Genomic DNA, 25,139 nt, shown 5'->3' on the forward strand with positions numbered 1-25,139 from the left:
CAAAAAAACCACACGGCACACACGAGAAACTACAGTCCAACATCGATCGCAGCTTTCATGGCTGGCCTTCAATACTACTTCTTCCCCACCGACTTCTACTACCCTCGTCCGAAGCCCGTCGCCGGGACCAACGCTGCAGACGGCAACGTCAATGTCGATGTCAATCCCCGCGTGGTCCCTAGCTCTCGCGATGACAACCCCGATAACAAGACAGAGGAGGAGGCGGCGGCGGAGGTGGCGGCAGCGGCCACTGTCGATTCGGACATGAAGGGTGAGAGCAAGAAGCCTCTTGGAAATCTTCCTTCCAAGGCCCTGGCGCTTTCCCCGCACCAGATTGGCGAGGTACGTCGCCGTCTCGAGGCGGTCGTCGTGGATTCTAGGAACAAGTCGGATCGTAATCTGTGAAGATCTCGTGCAATCTTGATTGACGAAAGACCTCTCATAAAATTTCAGTTCTTTCCCTCCTAGGGTTTTTTAGAATCATCGTACATGTGATAAATATTTTTCTCTTGTATTTTGTTCTTACAAATCGAATCTTCCTATTTTTGTTATGCCAACATGGGTTTCTCGCCATAAGCACAGGGATGTGGATGAATTAACTTCATGCTCTAGTTAACGCAAGTTTGTCACATAATTATTGTGACGAGTGTTTATCGAGGAACACGTTGTATTGACACACACAGATTCTTGGCTCGTTTCCCAAAAACGACTTGTTAAACATGATACTCGAGCACAAGTCACGAATTCAAATCAAGACATCCTTCCTTATATTTATTTTATCCGCCATACCCTACTTACATTTCAATGTTTGATCATATGTTCCACGTGGTTACTTTGTGTATATCCAATTTCTGAGGTCTAGTTTGTTTGGCTCAATATTTCATATGAGTTTTGCGGCTCTAAGGCCCCTTAAATAAATATAAATAGCGATTGGTTCGTTTTTTTCACAAGTTTGGGTTATGCAAGGCTTTTAGCGCAAGGCAAGTCCAAAAGTCTTTTGAGAATGAACATTCTCAAAATGCAAGTCTTGACCCTATTCATTATTTATCTACTTGCGGTCCGCACGATTCATGTGACCTTGACGACCACCGCCTGAGGTCACGTGACCTCAAGGTGATGTGTCCTACAGTTGTTTTGGCCCACAATAGTTAAGCTCCATCAAAAATAATTTGAAATTTTAAAAAAAAATAGCAAAAATCCTTTATAAAATGTATTTTTTACTAAACAATACTTAAGTCAAAATTATTTCCTAATACACTTTAAAATTACAATTTACCAATATTTGCATTCCAAAAAACCCATTTATCCCAAAGATTTTTGCATTTTCTCAAGGACATGTCTCCAAAACCGTAGCAAATGGGGCCGATATGTGTGGTGCGACATATATGTCGAAGTTGAACATTCACATATGCTTGCCTACAAGTCACTATGATAGCCTTCCAAGGAAAATTCATAACTAAGATCATAATATCGTCTCTCCAGGAACATGTACTATGATTACAAAGTAGTCCTACTCTCTTTACCTAACAGCTCCTCTTTTCGTAAATCCTCGGACAACTAGTACATACTTACCTAGAAAGAAATTTCCCTAGCAAAACCTCGAACAGGCATTTCCACATGCGCCCCATCCACCCGATTCCTACTACGCTGGAGTCCACATGATCAATGATTCTCAAGTACTCGATCTTTATGGTCTATACGATATGTTTATGATAGTGAATAGACTTTTCGGGCAACTGGTTATCACCAAACCAACGGCCACGAAAAGCACGCAGTAAAAGGTGGAACGCGCTTCAATGGCTTGAGCCTCACGTCCCACCGACCCTTCTTCACTCCATCCGTCTCTCGATCTCCGCCTCGCTCGCTCTCTATAAATTGCCCATTCTTCACGTGTCTACCTGCATCAACAAACCCCCCCTTGGCTGACGGCACTCCCTCCCCTTCTTAATCGCAGAATCTTCTCCTCCTCCTCCTTGCTGACGCTCCTTGCTTCTTGCTCCTTGCTTCTTGCTCCTTGCTTCTTGATCCTTGCTTCTTGCTTCTTGCTTCTTGATCCTTGCTCCGGCCCTTCGAATGGCGGGCCTCCAGTACAGTTACTTTCCCACCGACTTCTACTACCCGCGTCCCAGCAAAGCCGCGGCGGCGGCGGCCGCCAACAAGAACCTGGTCTCTCTCCGGACGCCGAAAAGAGACGCGGAGGAAGAGGATCTCGAGCGGCAGCCCAAGAACTTGGCCCTTCGCAGCGCCCCGAATTCGGCTTCGGCTTCGGCTTCGATCGTCTTGAGCAACAAGAAGGAGAGGAAGGGTACCCAGAGTCAGAGCAACGATCTTGCTTAGCGCTCCCCGTTTTATTCGTTTCGTATGAAGATCGGCGGAAGATTTCCTATTTTTGGCTGAATAATGTATATCGGCAGGTGTTTGATATGTAAAGCAGAGCACCGCGCGACTCTGTTTCTGTAAAATATCCTAAATTATGTATAAAAATTGGATTCCCGTTCATCAATTTCGAAACTTTATATAGCGATGTTCGCAGGATTTCTCTTTTGCTGGGTGAATTCAAGAGACTAATCATCAGAAAGATGTTCCTCCAGCTATGGTACAATTCCGTGGGGTCAGTTGACTTGCTCTGTTTTTCTGCACCTCCCAATATTCTTTCTTTTCTGTCTTGTTTATATTGAATTGGAAGATGGAAGAACGCAGTGCTTGATCTTTTCGTTGTTCTAAGAGGCACGGATGCTGAAACCTAACGTGGAAAAAATCATATTCGACGAAAGCAAAAACAAAAATGAAGAAGACAATCGGTGTGTTAACAAATTATAAGAACGTGACCATATTTCTGAGGAAGCACGACACAAAAGCATGGCTGGAAATACGCGTTTGAATCCGTCTCTGATAAGCAGTTTCTCTTCTCTAGCGATTCTATTCTCTCTCTGTTTATTCTTTGTCGTATTCTTTTCCCACTTCCTGGGGATCTTCTCCTGCCGTCAAAAGCCGAGTTTTTTTCTTTTTTTTTTTTTTTTTTTTTTTTTTTTTGGTCGAAAGCCAAGTTCGACTGGGCAAAAATGAAGGGCCAAAGCGAAGTCCAACCACGAGGGAATTATTCCTGTTTGGATGCGTGCAGGCGAAGGACTGCTTGGGGAGCAAGCAGAGAATGGAGACCCATCAAGGAATAATGACTTGGTGAAGGAATATGCGGTTTGAATTTCAGGCAAATCTGCGCTTTACCTGCCTTAACAAACGCTGAACGCTCTTCCTAATAGACGTTATTCACATGTTAAAGGCGGCAAGGTCTCGCTGTGTGGGCTACGACTGATGGATTCCTAATAGACGTTATTCTCTGCTTGGGGAGCAAGCAGAGAATGGAGACCCATCAAGGAATAATGACTTGGTGAAGGAATATGCGGTTTGAATTTCAGGCAAATCTGCGCTTTACCTGCCTTAACAAACGCTGAACGCTCTTCCTAATAGACGTTATTCACATGTTAAAGGCGGCAAGGTCTCGCTGTGTGGGCTACGACTGATGGATTCAACAGGGTTTGGCAGCAACTTATTAGAGTGCCGCCTCCACGTTGAAAGCGACGTTTACGAGCCTCCTACTTTCCTAATTTTATGTTCCCCAAAAGTCCACGAATCATTGAAAGTTTTCGGTGCCTGTAGTTCGTTCTCTCGCACGTGTCAGTCTGGCTATATGGACAGTCTTGCATAAGAGGAATGAGAATCGATCCTGGAGTGGCCTAACCCTCCCGGTTCAGGTCCTACAAAAAGTGGATTAGTTCTTGATTTTGAAATCTCTATATCCACACCATGTGGATTGGTTCTTGATCTTAGAAATTTAGAATCAATTCAATTCGAATTAACTCTGACAATTTATTACAACGTTTTTGCATATGGTGTTATGAGTATTATTGATAGATAATTATAAGAACTTCTCATTTTATCTCATATCTCTATGAGCGGTCTTAATCGTTTTTATGATTTCTTACTTTTAGCATATGTGAAATTTCTATTGTTGTCTTATCTTAAATTTGTTGAACATGTATTAGTATTTATAGTTTAGTTGCACAACGTTGCATTGTCGATGGATATGTAATTTGAAATTGTAAGTTTGTATTTTAAAAATACAAAAAAATGAAACAAAAAAAATCATCAATTGGTCTTAAGTTAACTCTAGAATCTGATCGAACTCATTGGTAAGTTTGGTCCTTGATTCCAAGCTCAATAAGGTCTTTCCTCGATCCCAAAAATTAATGACCGATATTGTGCAGGTTGGTTCTAAATTTCGTATAAAATCTTTTCCAATCTCGAGATTCAAGATGGGCAAGAGTATGTGATATGGTGCGTAAGGATACATCCCAAAAGTTCTCGAGGGATCGGATACTTTCTTTTTGAAGACCTGATCCTCATGAATTAGAAGATCTATCAAATAAGTAGGGTCGGGCTAAGTCGAATATAGTTCTATCCAAGTTGACGTATTCAACCCATTTTAACTCATTTTCATATAATACAAATCCAATGATGAATAATGAGTGTCGGACACATGAAGTGCCAAAATTTGGTATGAAATGACACTTAAATGCCAAAAATTAGGAAAGTAATACTTAAGTGCTAAAATCGGAGCAAAATTGATCGCTTACATGCCAACAGTAAGAAAATCCAACCAAAATACTTGCGTGGCGATTTTCAAGCGAGGTAAATGCAAAACAATGTCATTTTGCACGCTGACGTAGGTAAATAATTAATAAAGATTAATTAAATTAAATTTAAAACTAAATTTATTTAAAAACAAAACAAAAAACAAAAACGCAAGAGAGAAAGAGAGAGAGAGAGAGGGATGGAGATTGCAGGCGACGATGGTGAGGGCACAGCCCTTAGCCGCCAGCAACTCTCTTCCCTTTAAAAAGAATCAATAAATTAATTTAATTAAATTTTTATATTAAAATTCAAATACGTGCAAATGACGTCATTTTTTCATTTCTTTGCTGAGTCAACTCTCTAGCGAGCCACATAGGTGAGCAAAATTAATAAAAAAAAATTAACACATCAGATTTCTGACAAGATTCACCAAAAGTGGCACTCAAGGGTCCCATTTTTCAAAAAAAAAATAGCAGTTTAGTATCACTTTCCTAACTTTTGACACTTAAGTGTCATTTCATGTCAAATTTTGGCACTTAGGGTGTACTTTTGCTGATTAATAATTGTCTCTCAACTCGACTTCTTTTATATTTAATCCAATTTGGAAAAGCTCATACCAAGAGTGCGCAACTAAATCGATTCTAGCTAGGAATCGATAGACTGCTTGAAAAATAGGTCTAGGTACCAAACCGAATTTTGACCGGTTTCAAAACCGGTTTTATAAGCTAAAAAGCCAAAGTCCTAATTTCTTTTTTCTCTAAATTCTAACTTTGGGACCCATTCATCATTTATTGTTCCTCGGAACTCCTCTTTAGTCTTTCCTCTTCTCCTAAATTTTTGTATGGATTATATTACGTATTTGAATTTTTTATTGTTTATAATTATACATGACAACATATTCATCTAATGAGTTGTTGTTCCTGGTAGATAGGGATTTATGTTATTCATCTTAAACTTTAAATCATTTTGTTACTCATAACCTCATATAATTTTACTGTAAATAATAAACAAAAAAAGTTCTAAAAAAGAAAGATAAAACAAGTTTTCGATAGACCTTGAAATCAGACCAAAAAAATAAGATAAGTTTCAGAACCGGTTTTTGGCAAACAAAATAGGTTCCAAGGTCCAAAAACTGGGAACCAATTATAACGGAGTAGATTCTAAGTTCTAGTTTTGAAAGCTACCACCCAATACCAATCGCCCCTGACTCATTCCCCAACTAAGGTGAAAACATGGAGTGCCTGATGAGTGTGGAAGAGAAGGAGAGTGAAAAGAGAGTCATAAAAGTGAATTGGATCTAATTGTAACACAATTAACACCCATATTAAACTCATTTATAACATATAAAGTTAGGTGTAAACCCATTTATTGAATATAACTAATTCATATAACAATTTAGCTTATCAAATATAAGTTAACAAATAGGTTTTTACTCATTTTAATAGTTCTTAAGTTAGCTCTTTTTCCACAATTTGCACAGCAAGAGATGGCCACACATTCAATTTCAAGCTATGTATATGCTGATGTATCGCGGTAGTTGGCACTTAATTGCCTGACTGATGATTTTTTTTTTCTTTGGCTAGGAAGGGACAGGCTTGGTCGTTAGGTCCAACGGATTGTCTTTTCGTTTTCTTTGTTTAGGCCTAGGAAACGCAGGCTCCCTCCAACCACCAGACCGATGCATTGGAAAGTGGTCCGTGTCCTATTCAAGCTTGCCGATTGAGTAGGACCGTTGATTACTCAGTTTTCCAAACGCACAGCTAGTGACAAGACTCGAGCTTGTCCGGGAAGCGTTGCCTGCAGCTGCACGGATCACGCACAATCCCGGACCCCAATGGATGGCATCTAAAGCGACGGAAAATGAGCATGGACTGTCGATACTGCTGTGTCTCTAGCAGAAGCCGAATGATCAAAGCGAAACGGACGGAAATGCGCAACCTCCAGAAAGAATTGAGGTTGGGCCAAGAAGCCCACCAGGTCCATCTTTGATGCATGTTCCTCGTCTCGAGGAGAAAGTACTTTATGCGCCCGTTACATGGCCAGAGGGGCACGACCGGCTCATCGCATTATCTGCATCGACGTGCATTTCAGTCGATTTTACGTCACCCGCTTTTCAAAACTCTGTTACTTTCGAAGGGCTTGTTTTTCCAGAGGCTACCGTAGCTTGGTTTAATTGACATAAGAAATACATTCTCTGTCATGATATGCACGTCTCGGGACTAGTATCACCAAAAATACTATTGAAAGTAATTAATTCATTTCCGAGCTTTCTTGGCATCGTGGTTAATCAAGGGAGATTGAATGACCACTCTGATATATTAAAAGTAGTAAAAAAATAAACCCCACGGAATCAACCGGGAGAGTGACATAAAAAAAGTAGAAATAATACAGTAGACAGCTCCTCCACAATAGTTCTCGCAGCAGCTTCCGAGAGAGCTGTCCCAACCAGTCAAGGACCTACAACACTTCACAACACGGTTACCGTGCGGCGTCAAATGGGCTCGTGCGATTGCCGTAAATGAGATTGAAAAGGGAAGAGAGATCAGGGGCATTTGGGGCCGCCGCGCTTGGTCTTCCAGTTGTTGTAGCAAGGGCAGAGTTGCTTGTTGCCGTAGGTGCCTGGAGGCACACACAAGCACTTGGCGCAGCATTTTTGGCAGAAGAACATGCATGGCTTCTTGTACTGCGTCTTCGAGCACCTCCCCGTGCACCTCGGTCCGCACTCTATTTTTAAGATGATCAGTTGATTGTTAGTAACAGGAACCTTTAAAAAACTCGATGTGTAGTTCATCTTTCGAATTCTTGCTTATAATAGATAGTGTCTCATCACTAGTTGTACGTTCAGTTCCATTTTACGGCGAGATTGTGTGTAATCTCTTACCTTGGGGCTTCAGACTGCCTTCTCTGGCGCCATACTGAAAGAAAAATAAGAAGAAGAAGAAGAAGAAGAAGAAGAAATCAAGAGAGGAATTTATATCAGAATTCAATATTCAAGATAGAAAAAGAAAAGGCAATCATATAACAACAATTATCGCACCGAGGGGAGATTGCCTGGAGCAGCCTGGGGTTGTGGCGACGGAGCCTCCGTAATCGTCGCCTGGAAACACAGAAACTGAATAATTTAGTCGATTCGCAAGAAATGCAACGGGGTTCATTTGTTTCTTTTTCTCAAACCTTGCCATGTAGTGATTTCTGAAATAATCGATATATCTTTGATACATAATCGATCCTACACGTTATATTCAACTCAACGGTTCATCACCGTGCTATGCACTGTGCACCAAGCTGGCCGTCTAATGAAACTGTGTAAAAGTTCTTCAAAAAGTTAAGCACGCTCTAACAAGCCTGTAAGTGTCCGTTCGACTATACATGTGTATGTCTTGTGTGAATGCATGCTTCATGATCACCAGGAAAAGAAAAAATGAAGTGGTGAGAATGCGAGCGTTGATGCACATGCACAAACGAGTTGACGCCAGAATTGGTGTTAGGGATGATCAGGGAGTGCTCGATAAAGCTGAAGCTCACATGGTTTTCTGGTAGTAGAAGGAGCATCAGGAAGAGGGACAGTACAGCAATGCTAAGGGTTCTTGCCATATTTTTCCTGGTTGTGTGTGTGTCTGTGAGAGAGAGAAAGATAGAGAGACTTGGCTGGAAATTGAGAATGTTAAGAGTTTCTTTATATAAGAACAGCTTGGGAGATTCTGTCACTAATTTAGAATGTGATGTGTCCTTTTGCATGAACCATGATGGCGTTGATGATACCAAGCTAATAGTGTTTGTTTAGTAGCAAGAAGTTGATGCCTCGTTGTTGCTGGTTCTTGTCCTCTATCTCCCAGAAAGAACAAACAGGCCAAGCTGCAAGGAAAGTGAAAATGGAGCCAGCTCGTATCGTGGGATTCACCCTCAATGATTTCCCAGTCTTTGGCTTTCTCTTTGGCATATAGGTGAATGACATGACGATAAACTAATCAAGAGATTCGGACACTCCTTTCGACGTGTGCTTGATCAAGAAATCTGCTCTCTTGATGTTAGCATGGTCGATTCGCATGCTTCTAGTCGACTTTTTTGCTTGGCGCACTGGAATTATGATTCTGGAAAACTTAGTTTAAAGTATTCAAGTTCGATACCGTGAGAATTAATGCACTGGAACCACGAAATTCAGATTAGGGAATTCTTCTATCTCGTTAGCTCGTGCATTTGAGAGAGGCTAACTGAACATTTTAATTTGTATTCATGCCATGTAAAGTGAACGCTCAAAACAAGATAAAATAGTTATGACCCCTTATTAAGTTCATTATGATGCTAAGTATGTTGTGTACCTGATAAAGAGTCATTTGAAATTCATTAGAATCAATGGCAGGCCAAGATGGATTCTTTTCAAGCTAGGGGAGGCCAAGTTTTGTCAGGTTCCTAGAGTTGGTCCCTTCCCAAGGCTTCCCCATGATCAATCCGATTCCCACCCATGTGAAATAGGGTTGTTTGAAAACGAAAGGTGGGGCCCATAATCACATGGTAACAGTCACATGTATGTCTTTTCGGCTGTTGCATGGGCTTATTAATCAGAAAAAATCTCATCACGTAATGCTTATATCACGTGATATGCTGACGTGAAATTATCAATTAAATAAATAATTGAATTATTAAGCACAAAAAAAAAATGCTCATTTCATAATATGGGACACTATGCGCAAATAGCATATTACGTGATTTCTGCATTACATGACAAATATTCTCTGTCTCGGGTTCGAGGCCAACGGATAACTACCACATCCCAACAACAGAATGTGAAATGAGATAGAAGCAAGTGGCAACCATACACTCACCTGTCATGAGGTCCAACCCCCGCTCTCTCGACATGCAGGGAGGTGGCAATCCGTGGCCATGTACTTTTTTTTCACTTGTGGAGCTTTCATTCAATGTTCCGTGTTCCCTGGATAAATGGAATCCCGTGACTTTCTGCTGCTTCCTACATTTTCTATTTTGTACTTCTTCTTGTCTCCATCTTTCGTTTCTGAATCTTGGAAATCTGTGTCTGTGACTTCACAGAGAGAGAGAGAGAGGGAGAGAGGAAGGGAGGGAGGGAGGGAGGGATGGTGTCAGGAGCATTGCGGGGGAAAGATTTCTGATCATGCGAGCATATTTCCTCGGTTTACTGACTCTAATTGCAGAAGAGATCGTCGTGCCATTTAAATAAGGAGGGATATCATACAAAATAGCTATTTACAAAGCATTTGTTTTGAACTACCATGAAATTCACGGACTTACAACGGCCCTCAACATCGAGAGCCCGGGCATCATAGACGCACCCGAACACTCTTCCGCGATTCCATGCTGAATGGCAATTGCGTTATGATTAGTTTGCCCTCTTTTCTGGAAGGGTCGAGATCCTCATTTGCGATTCTTGCTAGTGATCATTTCAGTCTCGAACTGCATTACAATCACCTCAACGCAGCTGAGGCGACGCTTTCCTTGGCCCCTCAGTATGCCACACGAATACGGGGTTACTAATGGCTTCTGATATTCGACCAAAAAAAAAAGGCTTCTAATAAAAGGATTGATTGCACAAAAAGAAATTTGAAGGAATAAATTGAACAAATAACAAAAACTTAGATGGTCATTCATGTAGCCCAAGATCAGTTTAATAGGGCGACCTAGAACTGGATTGCATAAGTCCAGTTAACTTCACATGCCATAAGAATTATCATTTCTCTAAGCTGAACTAAATACTTCATAGGATCTTGTTCGGTCAAGAACAAGAAATATAAATATCTATCTTACTCTAGCCACACCATCGTAGAATGAAGCTTTGTGAAGCCAAAAGATGATACTGAATAAACCAGGAGGATGTGACTGTATCTTGTTAGTATCAAAGCATTCCTTTAAAACCATTCCTTTAAAAGCCCCAAAATCAGTTCAGCACACAGAGTGGTGACACAATTCTGACCATAATAAAATTGTGCTTTCTGATTGAATATGCCAATGTAGGACAACCGAAAATTAACCTTAAACATGAAAAAATGGCAAGCTAAATCTACAAAAGTCTGCCTAGCCAGGAGCCAGCCCAAAAGGAGCGAGAGGCTGCCAAAGTACTCGTGGCATTCAAGCGATCAATAAGCAAGCAGTGAGTTGCTCTTAGTGATATGGGGAAAAAATGGGCCGTCAGTGAGGTCAGCTAGAATTAAAAAGCCAAGACAAAAAAATCTTCAGTCTCCCATGTGTGAAAGAATTGATTTATGGCAGAGTTGCCAGTACTCCTTAATCGGTATGTGCATCCATGGCAGAGTTGATGGAGGATGAGAAACTGGACCATATGAAATCCTGTGAGAGAGAGAGAGAGAGATTGCATCAAATTTCACCTGTAACAGCATTAATCAAGTTAATAGAGGACAGCATCCTACCGACCTTTTGCCTGTGAGAATTCCATAAGCAGACTCTGCAAAGAGTGATGCAGAGACACCAGTAAAAACTTTCTTGTAATGAGGTAAGATTATTTGTCCTGCAACAAATTATCCCATAGGTATTGATTTACAGTTACTATTGACACATTGAAGAAATGAATGTCACGAGGATCTGAGAATTTACCAATGCTTGGAACACTGATGCGTAGAAATGAAACCAGGGCAGTAGACCTTTTGTATTTCTCCGTTTTCCTTGGTGCATTGTCAAAATCTGGATTTATGCCATTGCCATCACAAATAGATCTTTCCATCGGATGTACTCCATTATATTTACAGGAAACAATTTCAAACCATATCCCAGCAGGAAGTCTGGTTGGTCTCACCAACCAAAGAAGAACTTTGACATAAGGTGTCTCATGGATAATAGATATAAAAACTTCAATTAGCACATGAGTAACTCTGATAGAAGTATTCACAATGGTGAAGAATATATAAAAGACACAGGTTGTTGGCAACAGAAGTAGAAGGGGAGTAAACAGAAGAGATCCAACAACATGTTGCTCGACAGTGTAATCGTAGCTATCTAATCTCAAGCGAAGAGGATTCAACTTTTGACCCCTGCAGAAAATTCAGAGACACCATCAACAATCCAAGACAACAATAGAAATGTAATGATTAACATCCCAAAATTAAAATGAAAGAATCATTTTAGTTTGTCCAAAAGCCTCGAGAAGGCACCAAATAGTTCATAAGATTCCCACTAAAACTGAAATAAAGAAATTGAGACCTAGCTCACAAGATGGATCACACCAGTTTATACCATAAGCACATTCATAACCAATAAACAAGTTCTCTTCCTCACTTTTTGAAAAAGATTATCTTCCTGTTGAAATATTAGCACTGATGAGGTTAAATAAAGGGCTGGTAGATGTCTTCATGAAAATTTTGTCATAAGTGTCTAAGGAAATTATTTAGATATCAATATCAGAAAAACGGTATCAACAAATTGCTTAAAGCAGCAAAACATCCACATCAAGTAAATATCGTAAATTGTGGAAGGAGCTGCAGCCAGCAGGATCATGAAGATTAGGAGCGATTTCAGGATTCAATACAGTGGATAGAAAACTAGGTAACTTTCATGCAAGAGCATCTTTATAGGTTCCACCATAAGCTCCCCCTCCCTCAACACTTGGTCATGAATTAAAAGAGATGTCATTTCAAGCACTAATTAATATATAAGTAGATTAAGATTATATGTTGCATGAGGGAACAAAACATCCATCATTCAAAAGCCAAACAGGCAAAGGACCTTTATGTATATGAAAGTCCCAGAAACTTCCCAAATACTTGACTATGACACGGACAATTTTGATTATATTCCACAAGACTGGAGAAGAAAAAAAATGGAGGCAACAAAGAGCTTGATTGGCAGAGAAACATGCCAACTTCAGAAAGAAAGAAGCAATGCAGTAGAGATTGTCCAGACAATAGAATCAAACAGCATCATTCAGTAACTGTGTTTAGTATAAATGGAGATGACATCTTGTAGAACGTTGGATGCTCACATCAGAGCAACATGTAAGCTACAGGCCGGAACTTGACTTATTCCAACAGGCGATAAAGTATAGCAGGAGCATAACAGCCACCCACCACTTGATTGACAGCTAAGGCAAAATTAACTCCAAAAATGAAATGTCAACTGCACACACTGTTGACACAAAAGCTGCCGATACATGTTGCAGTAATTTTTCTCTTACATATAAATGATTTATTACACTAAAGAAGAAAATAGAAAGTATTACCTAAATAGGCGCCATAAAGCAGCCAATGCCTGCGTCTGTGAAGCATAAAGACAGGCTATCAACGAATGTAGAGCTGATACGTGTAAAGTTGCTGCCCCAATCATGTCTACCATCAGTGCGGCAATAACGGTAGCCCCAAAAAGCATCCCCATTATAGCGATACCTCTGACCATATTCATCAGAAAGAATCCCACAAAAACCCAAAGGGTAGACCAAATTTGTATGACGTTAAGAGACGTTGTGCCAAGAATGGCTGCTAATTCTGTATTCAATTTAAATCCTGCAGGGACTCCCATTAACCACACTGATCCCATGCGCAGATAATTATTTAGGCCCTCCACAGAATTCAGAAACCACAAGCTAACCATTTCCGCATGATATAGTAATGACAAACCAATCAAGTTTCCGAGGAGAATATCAATGGCTATATTTGACCACATGGAATGCTTCCGCAATGCGGCTTTCTCAGCGTACTCTACATTGGATTGACACCTACAAGAGGAGGATCACGATTAAGGTGAGAAACTACCCCAAGTCCTAAAAAGTATTATCCAGTGATTCCAAAGTCAACGATATTACAAAGAAGACAATATCATCAACCACTACATCTAGAGTAGGTATAAACATTATCTACCCGAACCACATCCCAGGAAGAGGGAACAGAACCACAAAGAAAGAAAGTAAAGGAAGAACTGCCAGCACAAGACCTTCTAAATTGTTATCGACTAAAAAGTTTAAAGCAATTTGCTCAATGAGATGAAGCTTGAGATCATTCACTTATGCACGACAACTGACCGATCCACAAGTTGTCCCTAAGATCTTCTATAAATGAGTAAAAATGGAAAAGCATTCTCCGTGGAGCGGGGCTTTTAGTAAAAGCATCGAGATCATTTCTGCCCTGAACTTTCAAGAAAAAGTCCAGTGTAACAGAAGTATTGGAAGTTAAACAGACTCTGTCAAAATAAAAACAATTTATGCATCATCTTAGTTGAAACTCTTAATAAGTGGAAAAGTAATCATTCAAGGAGTCTTTTATTACCTGAGGTCACTATTCTGCAGCAAGACAGGCCAATATAGATATTGACAAGACCTAATTTTGATGTTAGACCATGTGGTCAGGAACACCCTTGAAGATACTTTGTACATCCACGACTGTGATCCCCACCTCATAAAGTGATGAGAATACTGGATAATGCTGTAGAAAAGAGTGAATAACGAAGCTGCCAATATGGCCAATGCATGCCATATGAAGGCATAAAACCTGGAAGTCCAAAGTTCATGTCATCAGAAATCAGGAAAAGGAAATGGGTTTAAAGAAACAATAGTAAGAAGAGAATACATCGAAATAAGGGATGACTGAGAGACAGATCGTTCTGGCCCAGAACATGTCTTTGAGTTTAATGTAGCAGAAGCAGCTCTAGAACTGTTGATTGCGAGAATTGCTGTACTCTACATTTAAGGACATAGAAACCAGTTAACAAAAGGCTGATGGCCGGGCTGCAGTATTGAAGTCAGCTATTAGATTACCAGGTCAACTTGAGCGTGTTTTTGATGAAGCTCTTCAATCCACTTGGGCTTCTTCGTAGGAACTTTAACTTGCCCAGGATAATGTGAATAACTTAGAGAGAAATGGTGTGCTCCATGTGTTGGAGTTTCGTAAACTATAACCTAGAGATTTTTCAGAATAAATTTAAGTGATGGAACATCGATAAAATGCTTTAAACCGGAAGCAGAAGTGGAAGTAACCATAACTTACATACGTGCACATCGCAGTGATATACTACTTCCCCTTTCCAGTGAATATGATGCACTTCAGGGAGCCATAAGTTGTCTCCCTGATAGCCTGAGCAAGAATTATGCGTTAGCTGGATCCAGCTATTGCTTCCTACAGCAAGTTGCCTACATGATTTGAGTGGTTCGGTTATCCTGTAGCAGCCACAGCCTTGATCCCCTTTCATTTTGCTGCCATTACTTGGGTCAGCAGCATACAGACCCAATACACAGAATGCAGATTTATCCTTTAAATTTACTGGCATTTCCCTATTTGTGTCTTGAAGATTTTCCTGTAGCAGATTATAAATGTTTAAAATGAGGCGCATCTGTTCTGCCAAGTAGAGCAAGGAAAAATTTGCAAGAACAATTGCTTTAAACTTTGCCAGAGAAAATAGCATAGAAGCCTAAAGAGTAGATACCAAAAGCTTAATGAGATGAAAACTTGTGAAGCCTGCCCCAGGGCACATCCTGCAACTGAAGCAAATGCCAAGAAGCTTACCCGACTAACTTCTAATGCTAATCTGAATATATACAAAATCTTTGGGGTAGTTTAAACCGTCTTTTCTCACCAAAAAGTACAAAAGTCAAGATCTTGCAAGGGGCAACTGCAGGGTGACTACTCTCAACTATTTCTTTTAAGCAACTGAGTAGAACTTGGAAGGATTGCTTCTTGTGAAAGAAATTTAAAACAAGTACGAATTTAATCTCCACTCATCCAGCTATAAGATAAGCATCCCAGTGTCTTTTGATAGCTTGTGCACACATTACATTTTTTTCACATAATTTTCTCCATGGCAATACATTGCTGAAATGGAGCCCAACGTAGAAATTTATGCATGACTAGGCAAAAGATATTAAAGCAAAAGATGAGAGTAGCACCAATAAAGTGCACCAAAATCTTCAAAAGAAAGAGAATTAAAGCCAATCATGACAAAAGCTTGATCACTCTAGCAGCAAATTGACAACCCACGAAATTTGTAGTTTTTTACCTCAAGACCAGACGACAAATGAGACAGGAAGGTCTCATTAATGGCAAGAGCGATTACAATATCCACAGAAGCTGGAGAGGATGAGACAAACCACCCAAACAAGACCTCATGTGATGATGGTTGAGTTAAAAGGTGCTGCTTGGGCCACCAAATTCTCAAATGCCTTCTCATTTTTCAAGTCATGACCACGACATCGTCCCCTGCGAACAGTCAGAGAAGTTCCGCATGAGTTACAAGGGCGTCACAGTTACTTTGTGCAGTTGGAAAGGCTCGAAATCTGCTTAAATTCCAACAAATAACTAGAACGAAAAACTCAGGCATTCTCATGAATCCCAACTGATGGAGCGTAAACCTAGATCTCCACTGAAGCAAATAAGCAAACTGATAGCTAAAAACGACTTTTCAAGCAAAGGGCGCACATATCCATGTTCGAGCTCTAAAACCCCAAATGGGCTTAATGCAGCTGGTGTTTTTACTTTAACCGCAATGAGAAACGTGTTTCACTTTGTGAAATGTGAATTTTGGGAATCGACATTCGGCTCTGGTTGCGATTATCTACTATCACAATCACGGGAAAGGATCGAAGAGCTGCTGCCCTCAAACAACAATCGACATTCGATACCATCCGCATCAGCAATACGATCGTCCCACGTGAACTGCTAAAACCAATGGCGAGATATCACGGACGATTAGCACGCAGTAATTTCGGACGCAATCGTCAAACGACATTCAATGTAGAGCAGCTCGCGAGTCGAGACGGAAGAAACTCACTTGCTCTCGAGTTGCGATCGTCCTCTAGGAGAGAAATCGAGGTAATGCCCGCGCGCCTCGCGAGTAATCTCGTGCGGAATCTTCGACGGCGACCGCGAAATCAGACGAACGAGCGATGGAATCGAAGCTTCCGAACTTATCCAACCGCCCTGGTACGAGCGCGACGCGAGCGCGAGAGCAGAACGGCGGGAGGCGATCTTCGAGGTCGGGATGGCGGATCTCGCATGGACACCGGAGAGCAGCTCGCGAAGGAGACGTTGAGAGACGACGGAGAGAGAACGGGAGGTTTTTTCGAGGTGGTGGGCTTGGGCCGAGTGATGGGTCCTGCGCGCAGAGGCCCATGGGAGTGGAGCTTCTGCGACCGTGACACCGCGGCTCTGGGCCGTTCGCTTGTAGTGGGCCTCCACTCAACTTCTAAGTTGGGCCGTCTTGTTACGAGAATCTAGAGGAAATTCGTCTTGGTTTTTGTTAGTCCCCCTGCACCCCCTCAAACTTTTTTTCATGATACTGAAAACTCTAAATTTATACCTACATGACATACTCACCTTCCTTTAATGAGCATTGTTAAAATTATATAACGCTCACGTGACTTAAATGAAATAAAAAAAAAACTTTATTTTGGCTGAAAAATCATCTTACCAGCTTTCAAGAGAGACAAATGTGTCACGTATATACAAATTTTACATTTTTTATATCCTAAGAAAAAGAAAACGCATCATGAGGAGTATATATTGGATTTTTGGTTATTTTTTCTCTAATTTCTTCAATATAAGCGGTCATTAATTTGAATTTTAACTTTTGTGAGGGTAAACAGTCGTCATGAGTAGCTACATTGATTGAGAGTCCCTCCCTCATCGTAAAAGTCAAGAGTTCGAAATCCGTAGTTACTAACGATTTAAGTGAGGGCCATAGCGGTGGATTGCTGGGCTAGTCTTCTTCGAAGTATAGGAGCCCGGGCTTCAGAAGCCGTTCGAGCACAGGAGATCCGTGGTAGAGTCCTCAGTTACCTAAAAAAAAAAAAAAAAAAAACAGTCGTCGTGAGCCACTTAACTAAAAAAAAGAAAGAAAAGAGAATGACAATTGAAGCGGAGGCTTTGGTGTTTCCAGACACGGAGTCGTAGATGCCCGAGATTAAAGGAAAAGAAAAGCATAACTACATAAACAACTCAAAAGCTTTTTATCGGTTCTTCTTGTTTGTTGCGGTGGAGTCTTTAGGATTAGGACATCTTCCTGGTCGCTCGACGAATTTTCCACAGACGTAAGAAAAATTCGTCGAAGTTTCCGCTTTGCGAATGCGACTTCGGACCTCGTACCTTTGTCGGGCATCACATTCCCTTAGTAAAGATGGCAAGACATAGGCCGAGGAGTAAACTATCTTATCCCACATCGTATCTCGGCTTGGACCTGTCACCCTCAAATAGTACTTTTGAGCAAACTATCCAGGAGTGGTATTTAGTGATATCTATAACAAACCGCTTACCATGTTCTCTATGATTACGTATGGAACTTCGAGTCGTTACAAACTTCCCTCCCAAAAAGACCTTCATCTTTCTTGTGTCAGCCCGTATCATCCGGCAATGCTGTCCCTCTTTTTTTTTGGTCGGGAAGGGACACCTTAATTGAGCCATCTCGCCCATCCGATCACTCATTGTCCTCTTTTAAATCATCTCGATCATCGTCCTCTTAGAAGAAAAAGAAAAACAGTAAATGCCTTTATAGAGATGCAATCATTTGGCAACTAGTTTTATTTATGAAAACTTACATTTTGTGAGGAATAATAAAAATCATCGGTCACGGTGGCTACGCTAGATAAGACCTTGCTAATTTTCAGGACAAAGTTGGAGGGTTCAAAACCTAAGGAGGCGCTAAGGTGTATTAAGTGTAATCGCTAAGTTACATTTACTGGCGCAATGTTTACTGCAGTTCTGCTCCTCCAAAGACAAAAAAATAAATAAATAAAATAAAAATAAAAATGATAAAAATTCAAGAGCATGAAATAGGAATACAAATGACACGTACGTTCAAAATAAATATATAAAAGTCCAAAATTAAAAGATAAAAATGTCCAAACATGCGACTTAAAAAACAAGTCTATCAAGATTTTTTTTTTTTTTTTTGGGTCAGTTATCAAGATTAAATTGCCTTTATGGTCGTCACCGGGGGAAGAATTAATTACAAATTGGCTGGTAAAAAGATTTCCTTTCTTCAGTATAGATAGGTTAAATACAGCCAATAAATCCTCTAAAGCGAAGCATCTAACAAATCATGAAGCCAGCTGGATAATCACAATCCCATTGAATAACCTTGGGAAAGATAAAGCGGAGCCACGGCCCACAGGGCAACAAAAAATTTGGAGATTATCCAAAAAGAGCATGTCGCTAATCAACTATATACTATAGATTAACATAAGTTACGTCATTTTATCTGACTCGACTCCTAATACAAAAGTATCGATCAATTGACCTCGACTCATCGGAAGTAATGATGTTCATGACTCATCGGAAATAATGACAACCTCACGACGGCGACATTGGAGTCATTGATGGAGCGAATGAACGAGAGGATGTCGTGTTTTTCATATTTTTCTGATTAAAATATAACGAATAATGATGACAATCCTTGGTGCCATTGCCACCATCAAGACAGAGCAAAGCACTAAAAAGTCTACTACAGCTGCGGGGCATTTTTCGTTTTAGTTATGTGATTAGGGAATAAAAAATCAGCATTAAAATAAGCTTCGCTTGATAAAAATTATAATCAAATCATAAAACTTATCAAAATAATCAAATTAAATTTTCATTAATTACACTTTTTGAAAGGTTTATAATTTAAATATAGTTTCACAATAAATCTTAATACTTTCGATAGATATAAAATAGCAAAAAGAAAAAGGTGAAAAAAAGGCGTCAATGTGCCGATTTTCGTCCACTAGCCAATAGCCATCGGGACACAGAACTCACCTTTTTGCTAGAAAAAATTAATCCCCAAAAGTGATGAAGACAAGTCGTGGAGCATCAACTGAGGTTGTCGTGATTAGGCGTACTTAATCAACTTGTTAGATTAATATTCAAATTTAATTAAGGATTAGTGGAGGCCCATTAGGTGATCCTGATGATTGCCACTGACATGATTGCAACGGGTGTGTTATGCTGGAAATCGGAGATTGGACGATGCTGGGGGTCGCTGTCCGACCCGACTGACCTACCCAACACCCCATGTGTTGCATTCGCGCATCCCCCGGGATTAGGCGGAGGCTTTGAGTGGCCGCCCCTAATTGGATTTGCCATAGCATCGCATTCTCCTCCCCCATCTCCATTTTCTTTTAATAATAAAAAATTAAGATGAGGGCATCAAAGCACTAAAACTTAAGATGAAAGTACATTTTTTAATTTTAAAATTTTTAAAAATATAATTAAGTTGTAAAACTTATCACGAAAATTTGTTGAGTCATAAAACTTTCAAAAAGTGCTATTAAATCATAAAACTTATTAAAAATTTATCAAATCAAGTCATTTTGTTAATTGTATTTTTTTTTTAAATTTCAGGACTTGATTACACTTTCATCATAAGTTTTAGGACTTTATTCCAATTTTTGAATATTTTAAGACTCGATTTAATTGTACTTTTTGCAAGATTTATAACTCGATTGCATTTTTTTCAACAAATTTGAAAACTTCGCTTGAAGCGATCACAACTTGAATTGCGACATGTGATGCTCAATAGGTGCTGCAACGAAAGCAAATCGAATCTCATTCGTATCTCGACTCGTTTTAATCATAACTGAGTTTTTGAGAGGACTTAAATTCTCAATTACAGGACCACTCTTGGACACTATAGAAATTTTCCCAAGATTCGAGACCGGTCATGGATTTACCCAATAGGTTATCAGAACCCAATAAAAGAGTTTGCAAAAATTGCCATGCACTTTTAGTGGAATTCGTTTACCATGTGCTTCAATCAAGATGCATAATGACATTGCCATGCTTGTTTTCTAGTGAAAAAAAAAAGAATACCTGATCCTCCGGGAAGGATAACAACGAGGAAGGCAGGTGGAGGTCAAGTCAATCATGAGGTGCATGTGGTGAATTTGCTGGGGGGGGTCGCTCGTTTTACGAAATACCAAATTTGGCCCCCAAAAGAATTATAGATTGGGCCCACCTAATTCAAATATCGAACTAATATTCGGCTATTTCTCGCATGTGAGAGTCGCGACGGGGCTTCCGACCGAGCGCGTGCAGCTGCTTCCTCGTTCTCTTCCTAAAGGTGACGCTTGGGCGGCTGCTCCGAGTCCGACATTTTACTCGTGCAGGTTGCTCGAGATGAAGGAGTTAGAGCTGCGGTTTTCCCTCTCGATGCACAAAAATTAATAATTTAAAAAAAAATTACAAAAGTTTTTTAACTATACTCATCATAACACATTTATCCTAAAAATTTTATACAAATAATTATAAACTTATACACACGTGACGTATTTATATCGAAACCATAAATTTGTATTGTATTACGTAAGTACAAGTTTTGAGTTTTTTATGTTATGAAAAAAAGTTCTAGATAAATACATCGGGTGTGTATAGGTTTGGGATTTTGTGTGTAAAAAAAAATATTTTAAGATAAATGTGTCAATAATTTAGGGATTTTTATGGTTTTTTTCATAATTTTTATCCCTTATCATTGCTAATTGACTGTTGCTATGCAGTTGAGTTGAGGTTTGATGTCAATCGATGGCTTGTTGTTGAGTGATAGCAATGCACATGAGCACAAATGATCTCACTCGTCAGATCAAAATGGCCCCGCCTTATATGTTAAGTGCACATGCACCAAGCATCAAAATTAGTGATTGTTATTACATTATTTCACTTATTTTCTACCTGAAAAAATAACTAGATGATTAGTTGACTTGTCATGCAACATCAGTTAGTTAGTAAACATGATGTGAGAAATGTAAGATTATTTGGTACTATGAGACGTAAGACCACTTGAATGCATTATGAACTTAAGACCTAACATTCTAGGTTGTAAGACGCTTCTTGATCGGCCAAACGAAGCAATACATGTTTTTGGGTGAGGCACTGATGAATGGTCATTGAACTACTTAGGTAGTCCCCTCAATCTTCAAACGAAGCAAAGCATATTTCATAGTTCTCTCATGGAATTTGGATAACACGTATCCTAACATGAGAAAGAGATAATAGCTCACTTCTCCACCTTTGCGAAAAAACATTAGATACTCTAGATCTACATTGGCCCACTCAACATGAGTTATTAGATCCTATAAATTCACGCGAAACTCATATGATTTAAATAGTTAGCACGGAATAGACTTATGCAGACCCAGAGTCTAAAAAGAAGGGCTTAAACTTTGAAAAGTAACATATCGCTCATATGAACTTTCCTGTAATTACACTTCAGCTCCAACTTTGAAAGCTCACAAATTACAATGGAACTTAGATGTTTGTTGTCTTTGCCAATTTTTTTTTTTTCCAATCTACAAATCCATTAGGTATCACTAGCAATGGCCTAACTCGATTTTTTTTTATGAAGATATTTTTTGTCGTGTGCTTTGAAACGCTAAGAAAATGGAGGGATGAACGGTTACTGAAGCTAAGAAAACTTAAGTAAAGTCCATTTGCGTCGAGAAAAATAACTTAATATATAAACAGAAAAATAGCTACCATGAAAATTAAATTCCACCAGGAAATTTTATGACTACTCGAAGCTCGGAAGTAAAACCAAATGTGCCTTCATCTCTCTTCCTCTTTTATTTATTTATTTTGCCCTTTTCTCTTTCTTTTCTCCTGCCGTCAAAATGAAAAACTATTTCATCACGAACCGACACTGTTCTACGACTACTACGTTATCGTCCTCTTCCGAAGGTCAACAAAACAGGGCCTCCCAAAACGCGGTTTCTTCCTGACCAAAAAAGAGAAACCAAAGAAAAGAGACACGGTTTCTCCACCGACTACCGGCTCGTGACCGGGATCCTCCTGGCGGCCACGCCATACAGTGGGCAGGTCCGGTTTCCCCGAACCTCCCCCCACCCCCCACGAAAACCCCCGTCCGAGTCTATATATACCCCCCACCCAGGCGCTCCTCACCACGCCACGTACGCTACGCCCCGCCCTCCGGTCCGACCCGACCCTGCAAAATCCCGTTCTCTCTCTCGGAGGAGATATTTCGCCGTCGTTCAAGGTACGATTCCTGGCCTCTCGCTTCCGATCTTCTCCGCGGGCTCGATCGCGCGTGGAACTCGCAGATCGTGGTCGAATCGAGTCCACATTTTGCTGATTTCCGCCGACTCGTTCGAATCCGAGAAAGTGGGAGCTGGCTGGGTCGGCTTTTGCCCCCCGATTTCGTCGGTGATGTGCTCGAATTCGTCTGCTGCGCAGTTCGATCGTCTTGCGGCTCGTTCGCTTCGATCTGCGGCGAACTCGCGCTGATCGCGCTCGTGTGAGCTCCTCGTGGTTGGTCTGTACGGTAAAGGTTGTGTCTTCGTGTTCGTGAGTAGATTAGGGCCTGAGAGGGCTTAGAGACGGATCTGTGTTGCGGTCGAGGTTGATAGCGACGTGGAGCGCTCGAACGCCGAGGATCACTTCGAGATCGCAGTGAAATATGATCATCGGGGCCGTTTTTGAGGGTTTTTTTAGTAGCTTTAATAGAGGATGTTGGTACTAACGAACCAGTTTTTCCCAGGTCTTGCGTTGACAAAAATAGTTATCCGGAAGAACAAATCTGGTCTTATGTTTGTTGTTGGTAGAATTTGGAAAAGTTCGTTTTTTTATATCCTGATGAAATGGTAGAACAAGGAAAGAAAAGGATCTCGTAGGTAGGACGGTATTGTGCTAGTTGTTTGGGTCTCTGGAAAGACAACTTACAGCTATTATTTTCTGCCGTGTGCACTGATCTAGCTCTTGGCTGTTGATTTTGGGGTTTTTGACTGATTGAACACTCAGCAGTCGGTTTTCACCAAAAAAAAAAAAAAAAAAAAATCCGCAGTCGGCTTATTCACTCTAAATCATTTTCTCTTGTCTGCAATTGTGTTTATGTTCCTGTTCCTTATCCTCTATATGCTGATGATCTGCTGACTTAGCAGCAGAGCAGGGATATGTGGTGCATAATTTGTTTAATGTCATTGTAGTTTGTTTATTGTATGATGCATCTGATGCTGACTCCTGATTCTTTCTTTGACATTTGGGGAACAGATAAGAAGTTGCTAGAGGCAAGTTATTTCGAAGATGGCGCTTGTTTCAGGAGGAAGGTCAACGTTGAACCCAGATGCCCCTCTATTCATCCCCGCTGCTGTTCGCCAGGTTGAGGATTTCTCCCCAGAGTGGTGGCAGCTGGTTACGACCTCTACGTGGTATCGTGATTATTGGCTCAGCGAACATCCTGAAGGGCTAGATGACAATGTGGACTTCGAGGATGAACTTCACGGCAGCGATGTGGCAGATTTGCTTCCAGATACCTTTGATCTCAATGCTGAAGATTTTTCCTTAATGGATTCCCAGTTCGAGGAGTTCATCCGATTTACTGAGTCTGAGGGGAACGATTTGTCTGCCCCAGCATTCGATGGAACAAATGGAAAAGGTATACTGCTAGATTCCTTTTAAGTCCTTGCTGTGAGAACATTCACTGTTTGTAACTTTTCTCATTATAACTCCATCTCTCTCCTATCAGGCAAAATGAGCTTATGCCCAGTGTCTGAGAAGCATGGGACCAAAGCAAGCGAAAAGATCTTTCCATACTAATCTATATCATCTCTAATCCAAGACCGGAATAAACAAATATAAATTTGATGTAGTTTTAAGGAGCTCTACAGCTTTATGAGAATGTCATACTTGCAAAATAGGGCATGTTTGCTTAAACTTGTTGAGTTTTCTTTGGTTATGTAGGACTCCTAATGAATGACGGTTTTTGTTGTTGTTTTCTCCAAAATAGCAGGCCTTTTAGATATGGGCGCAATGAAGCAGAATGCAGACTTTTTGAAGTCTTTGGACGTTGAACGCCAATGGACAAAAAAGAATCGGCAAAATATGCAGAGAAGCCAGCCAAGAATGTGAATGCAAAATGCAGCCCCCGCTTCATCCAGCAGCCTCGCTGAAGTTCCCTCTGAGGATAGTTCTTCAGCGTAGGCTTGCATGCCCCACTGGGGTAGGTTTTTTACCTGTTTCCTGTAGTTCTTTTTGTAGAGCAAGGTCACTTTATGCGGCCCTTGACCATCTGGCATCTGCCATGTATTTTCCTTTCTTAACCAAAGGCACTTTGTGAAAATGTAAAAATCAAAGTGTATAATCAACTAGAAAAAGAAAAGAGAAATCTCCTTGTTCAGCCTACCACAGTTGAGTATCCGTCGTCTGTTTCATCGTATATAGCTGTAGTTTCGCAAAGGGACATTTCAATAGTATCGTGGGTGGCCAGTTTGGGGACTTCGTCACTCTTTGACAACAGAAGTGGCAACAGAATGTTATGGTGATTTTGGGATAAGTACATTATCAAAACTTGTCAACGATGTTCACTTTGTTGCCAAAAGTTTCTATCAGATTTGTGAAATATTTTGAAAAACACCATCACTCTCAGTGGTGCAGTTGGCTCGGGCTCTTTGCGACGAAGCACCAAAAGTTTCTATCGGATTTGTGAAATTTTTTGAAATACACCATCAACTTCAGCGGTGCAGTTGGACGAAGGTAGCTTGAGCTTTCTTCCCCATCACGAGTAGGATTCTTATCTGTAGTATTGTGGTGATATAAGTCCTCCAGTCACTTTTTCAGGGTTTGCTC

At 40.5% G+C, this 25,139-nt stretch overlaps 3 protein-coding genes across 6 annotated transcripts; 1 reads left to right on the forward strand and 2 right to left on the reverse strand.

The window, feature by feature from the left end:
* Positions 1 to 6,925: 6,925 nt before the first annotated feature.
* LOC104444481 (protein GAST1) lies at positions 6,926 to 8,363 on the reverse strand. Its single transcript, XM_010058155.3, has 4 exons — positions 8,158 to 8,363; positions 7,670 to 7,729; positions 7,514 to 7,547; positions 6,926 to 7,356 (listed from the first exon to the last, which is right to left on the reverse strand). Exons 1-4 carry the CDS (start codon positions 8,224 to 8,226, stop codon positions 7,175 to 7,177), a joined length of 345 nt encoding a protein of 114 aa, XP_010056457.2. The 5' UTR covers positions 8,227 to 8,363; the 3' UTR covers positions 6,926 to 7,174.
* Positions 8,364 to 10,492: 2,129 nt separating this feature from the next.
* LOC104444491 (N-acetylglucosaminyl-phosphatidylinositol biosynthetic protein gpi1) lies at positions 10,493 to 16,605 on the reverse strand. 3 transcript variants are annotated; one of them, XM_018876946.2, is made up of 10 exons: positions 16,370 to 16,605; positions 15,595 to 15,794; positions 14,593 to 14,895; positions 14,360 to 14,500; positions 14,172 to 14,281; positions 13,872 to 14,093; positions 12,833 to 13,324; positions 11,215 to 11,648; positions 11,035 to 11,128; positions 10,493 to 10,950 (listed from the first exon to the last, which is right to left on the reverse strand). In XM_018876946.2, the coding sequence occupies exons 2-10, from the start codon at positions 15,763 to 15,765 to the stop codon at positions 10,836 to 10,838; spliced, it is 2,082 nt and encodes a 693-aa protein (XP_018732491.2). In that variant the 5' UTR covers positions 15,766 to 15,794; positions 16,370 to 16,605; the 3' UTR covers positions 10,493 to 10,835. The 3 variants fall into 3 exon arrangements, with proteins under 3 accessions (XP_018732491.2, XP_010056467.2, XP_018732495.2); XM_010058165.3 differs by having other exon boundaries at positions 16,366 to 16,605; XM_018876950.2 differs by lacking the exons at positions 15,595 to 15,794; positions 16,370 to 16,605 and having other exon boundaries at positions 14,589 to 14,736.
* Positions 16,606 to 22,434: 5,829 nt separating this feature from the next.
* Positions 22,435 to 24,749, forward strand: LOC104444503 (protein EARLY RESPONSIVE TO DEHYDRATION 15). 2 transcript variants are annotated; one of them, XM_010058176.3, is made up of 3 exons: positions 22,435 to 22,554; positions 23,565 to 23,949; positions 24,301 to 24,749. In XM_010058176.3, the coding sequence occupies exons 2-3, from the start codon at positions 23,598 to 23,600 to the stop codon at positions 24,420 to 24,422; spliced, it is 474 nt and encodes a 157-aa protein (XP_010056478.2). In that variant the 5' UTR covers positions 22,435 to 22,554; positions 23,565 to 23,597; the 3' UTR covers positions 24,423 to 24,749. The 2 variants fall into 2 exon arrangements, with proteins under 2 accessions (XP_010056478.2, XP_010056486.2); XM_010058184.3 differs by having other exon boundaries at positions 24,304 to 24,749.
* The last annotated feature ends 390 nt before the right edge of the window (positions 24,750 to 25,139 follow it).

Source organism: Eucalyptus grandis, chromosome 1, assembly GCF_016545825.1.
Source record: "Eucalyptus grandis isolate ANBG69807.140 chromosome 1, ASM1654582v1, whole genome shotgun sequence".
NCBI lineage: Eukaryota > Viridiplantae > Streptophyta > Magnoliopsida > Myrtales > Myrtaceae > Eucalyptus > Eucalyptus grandis.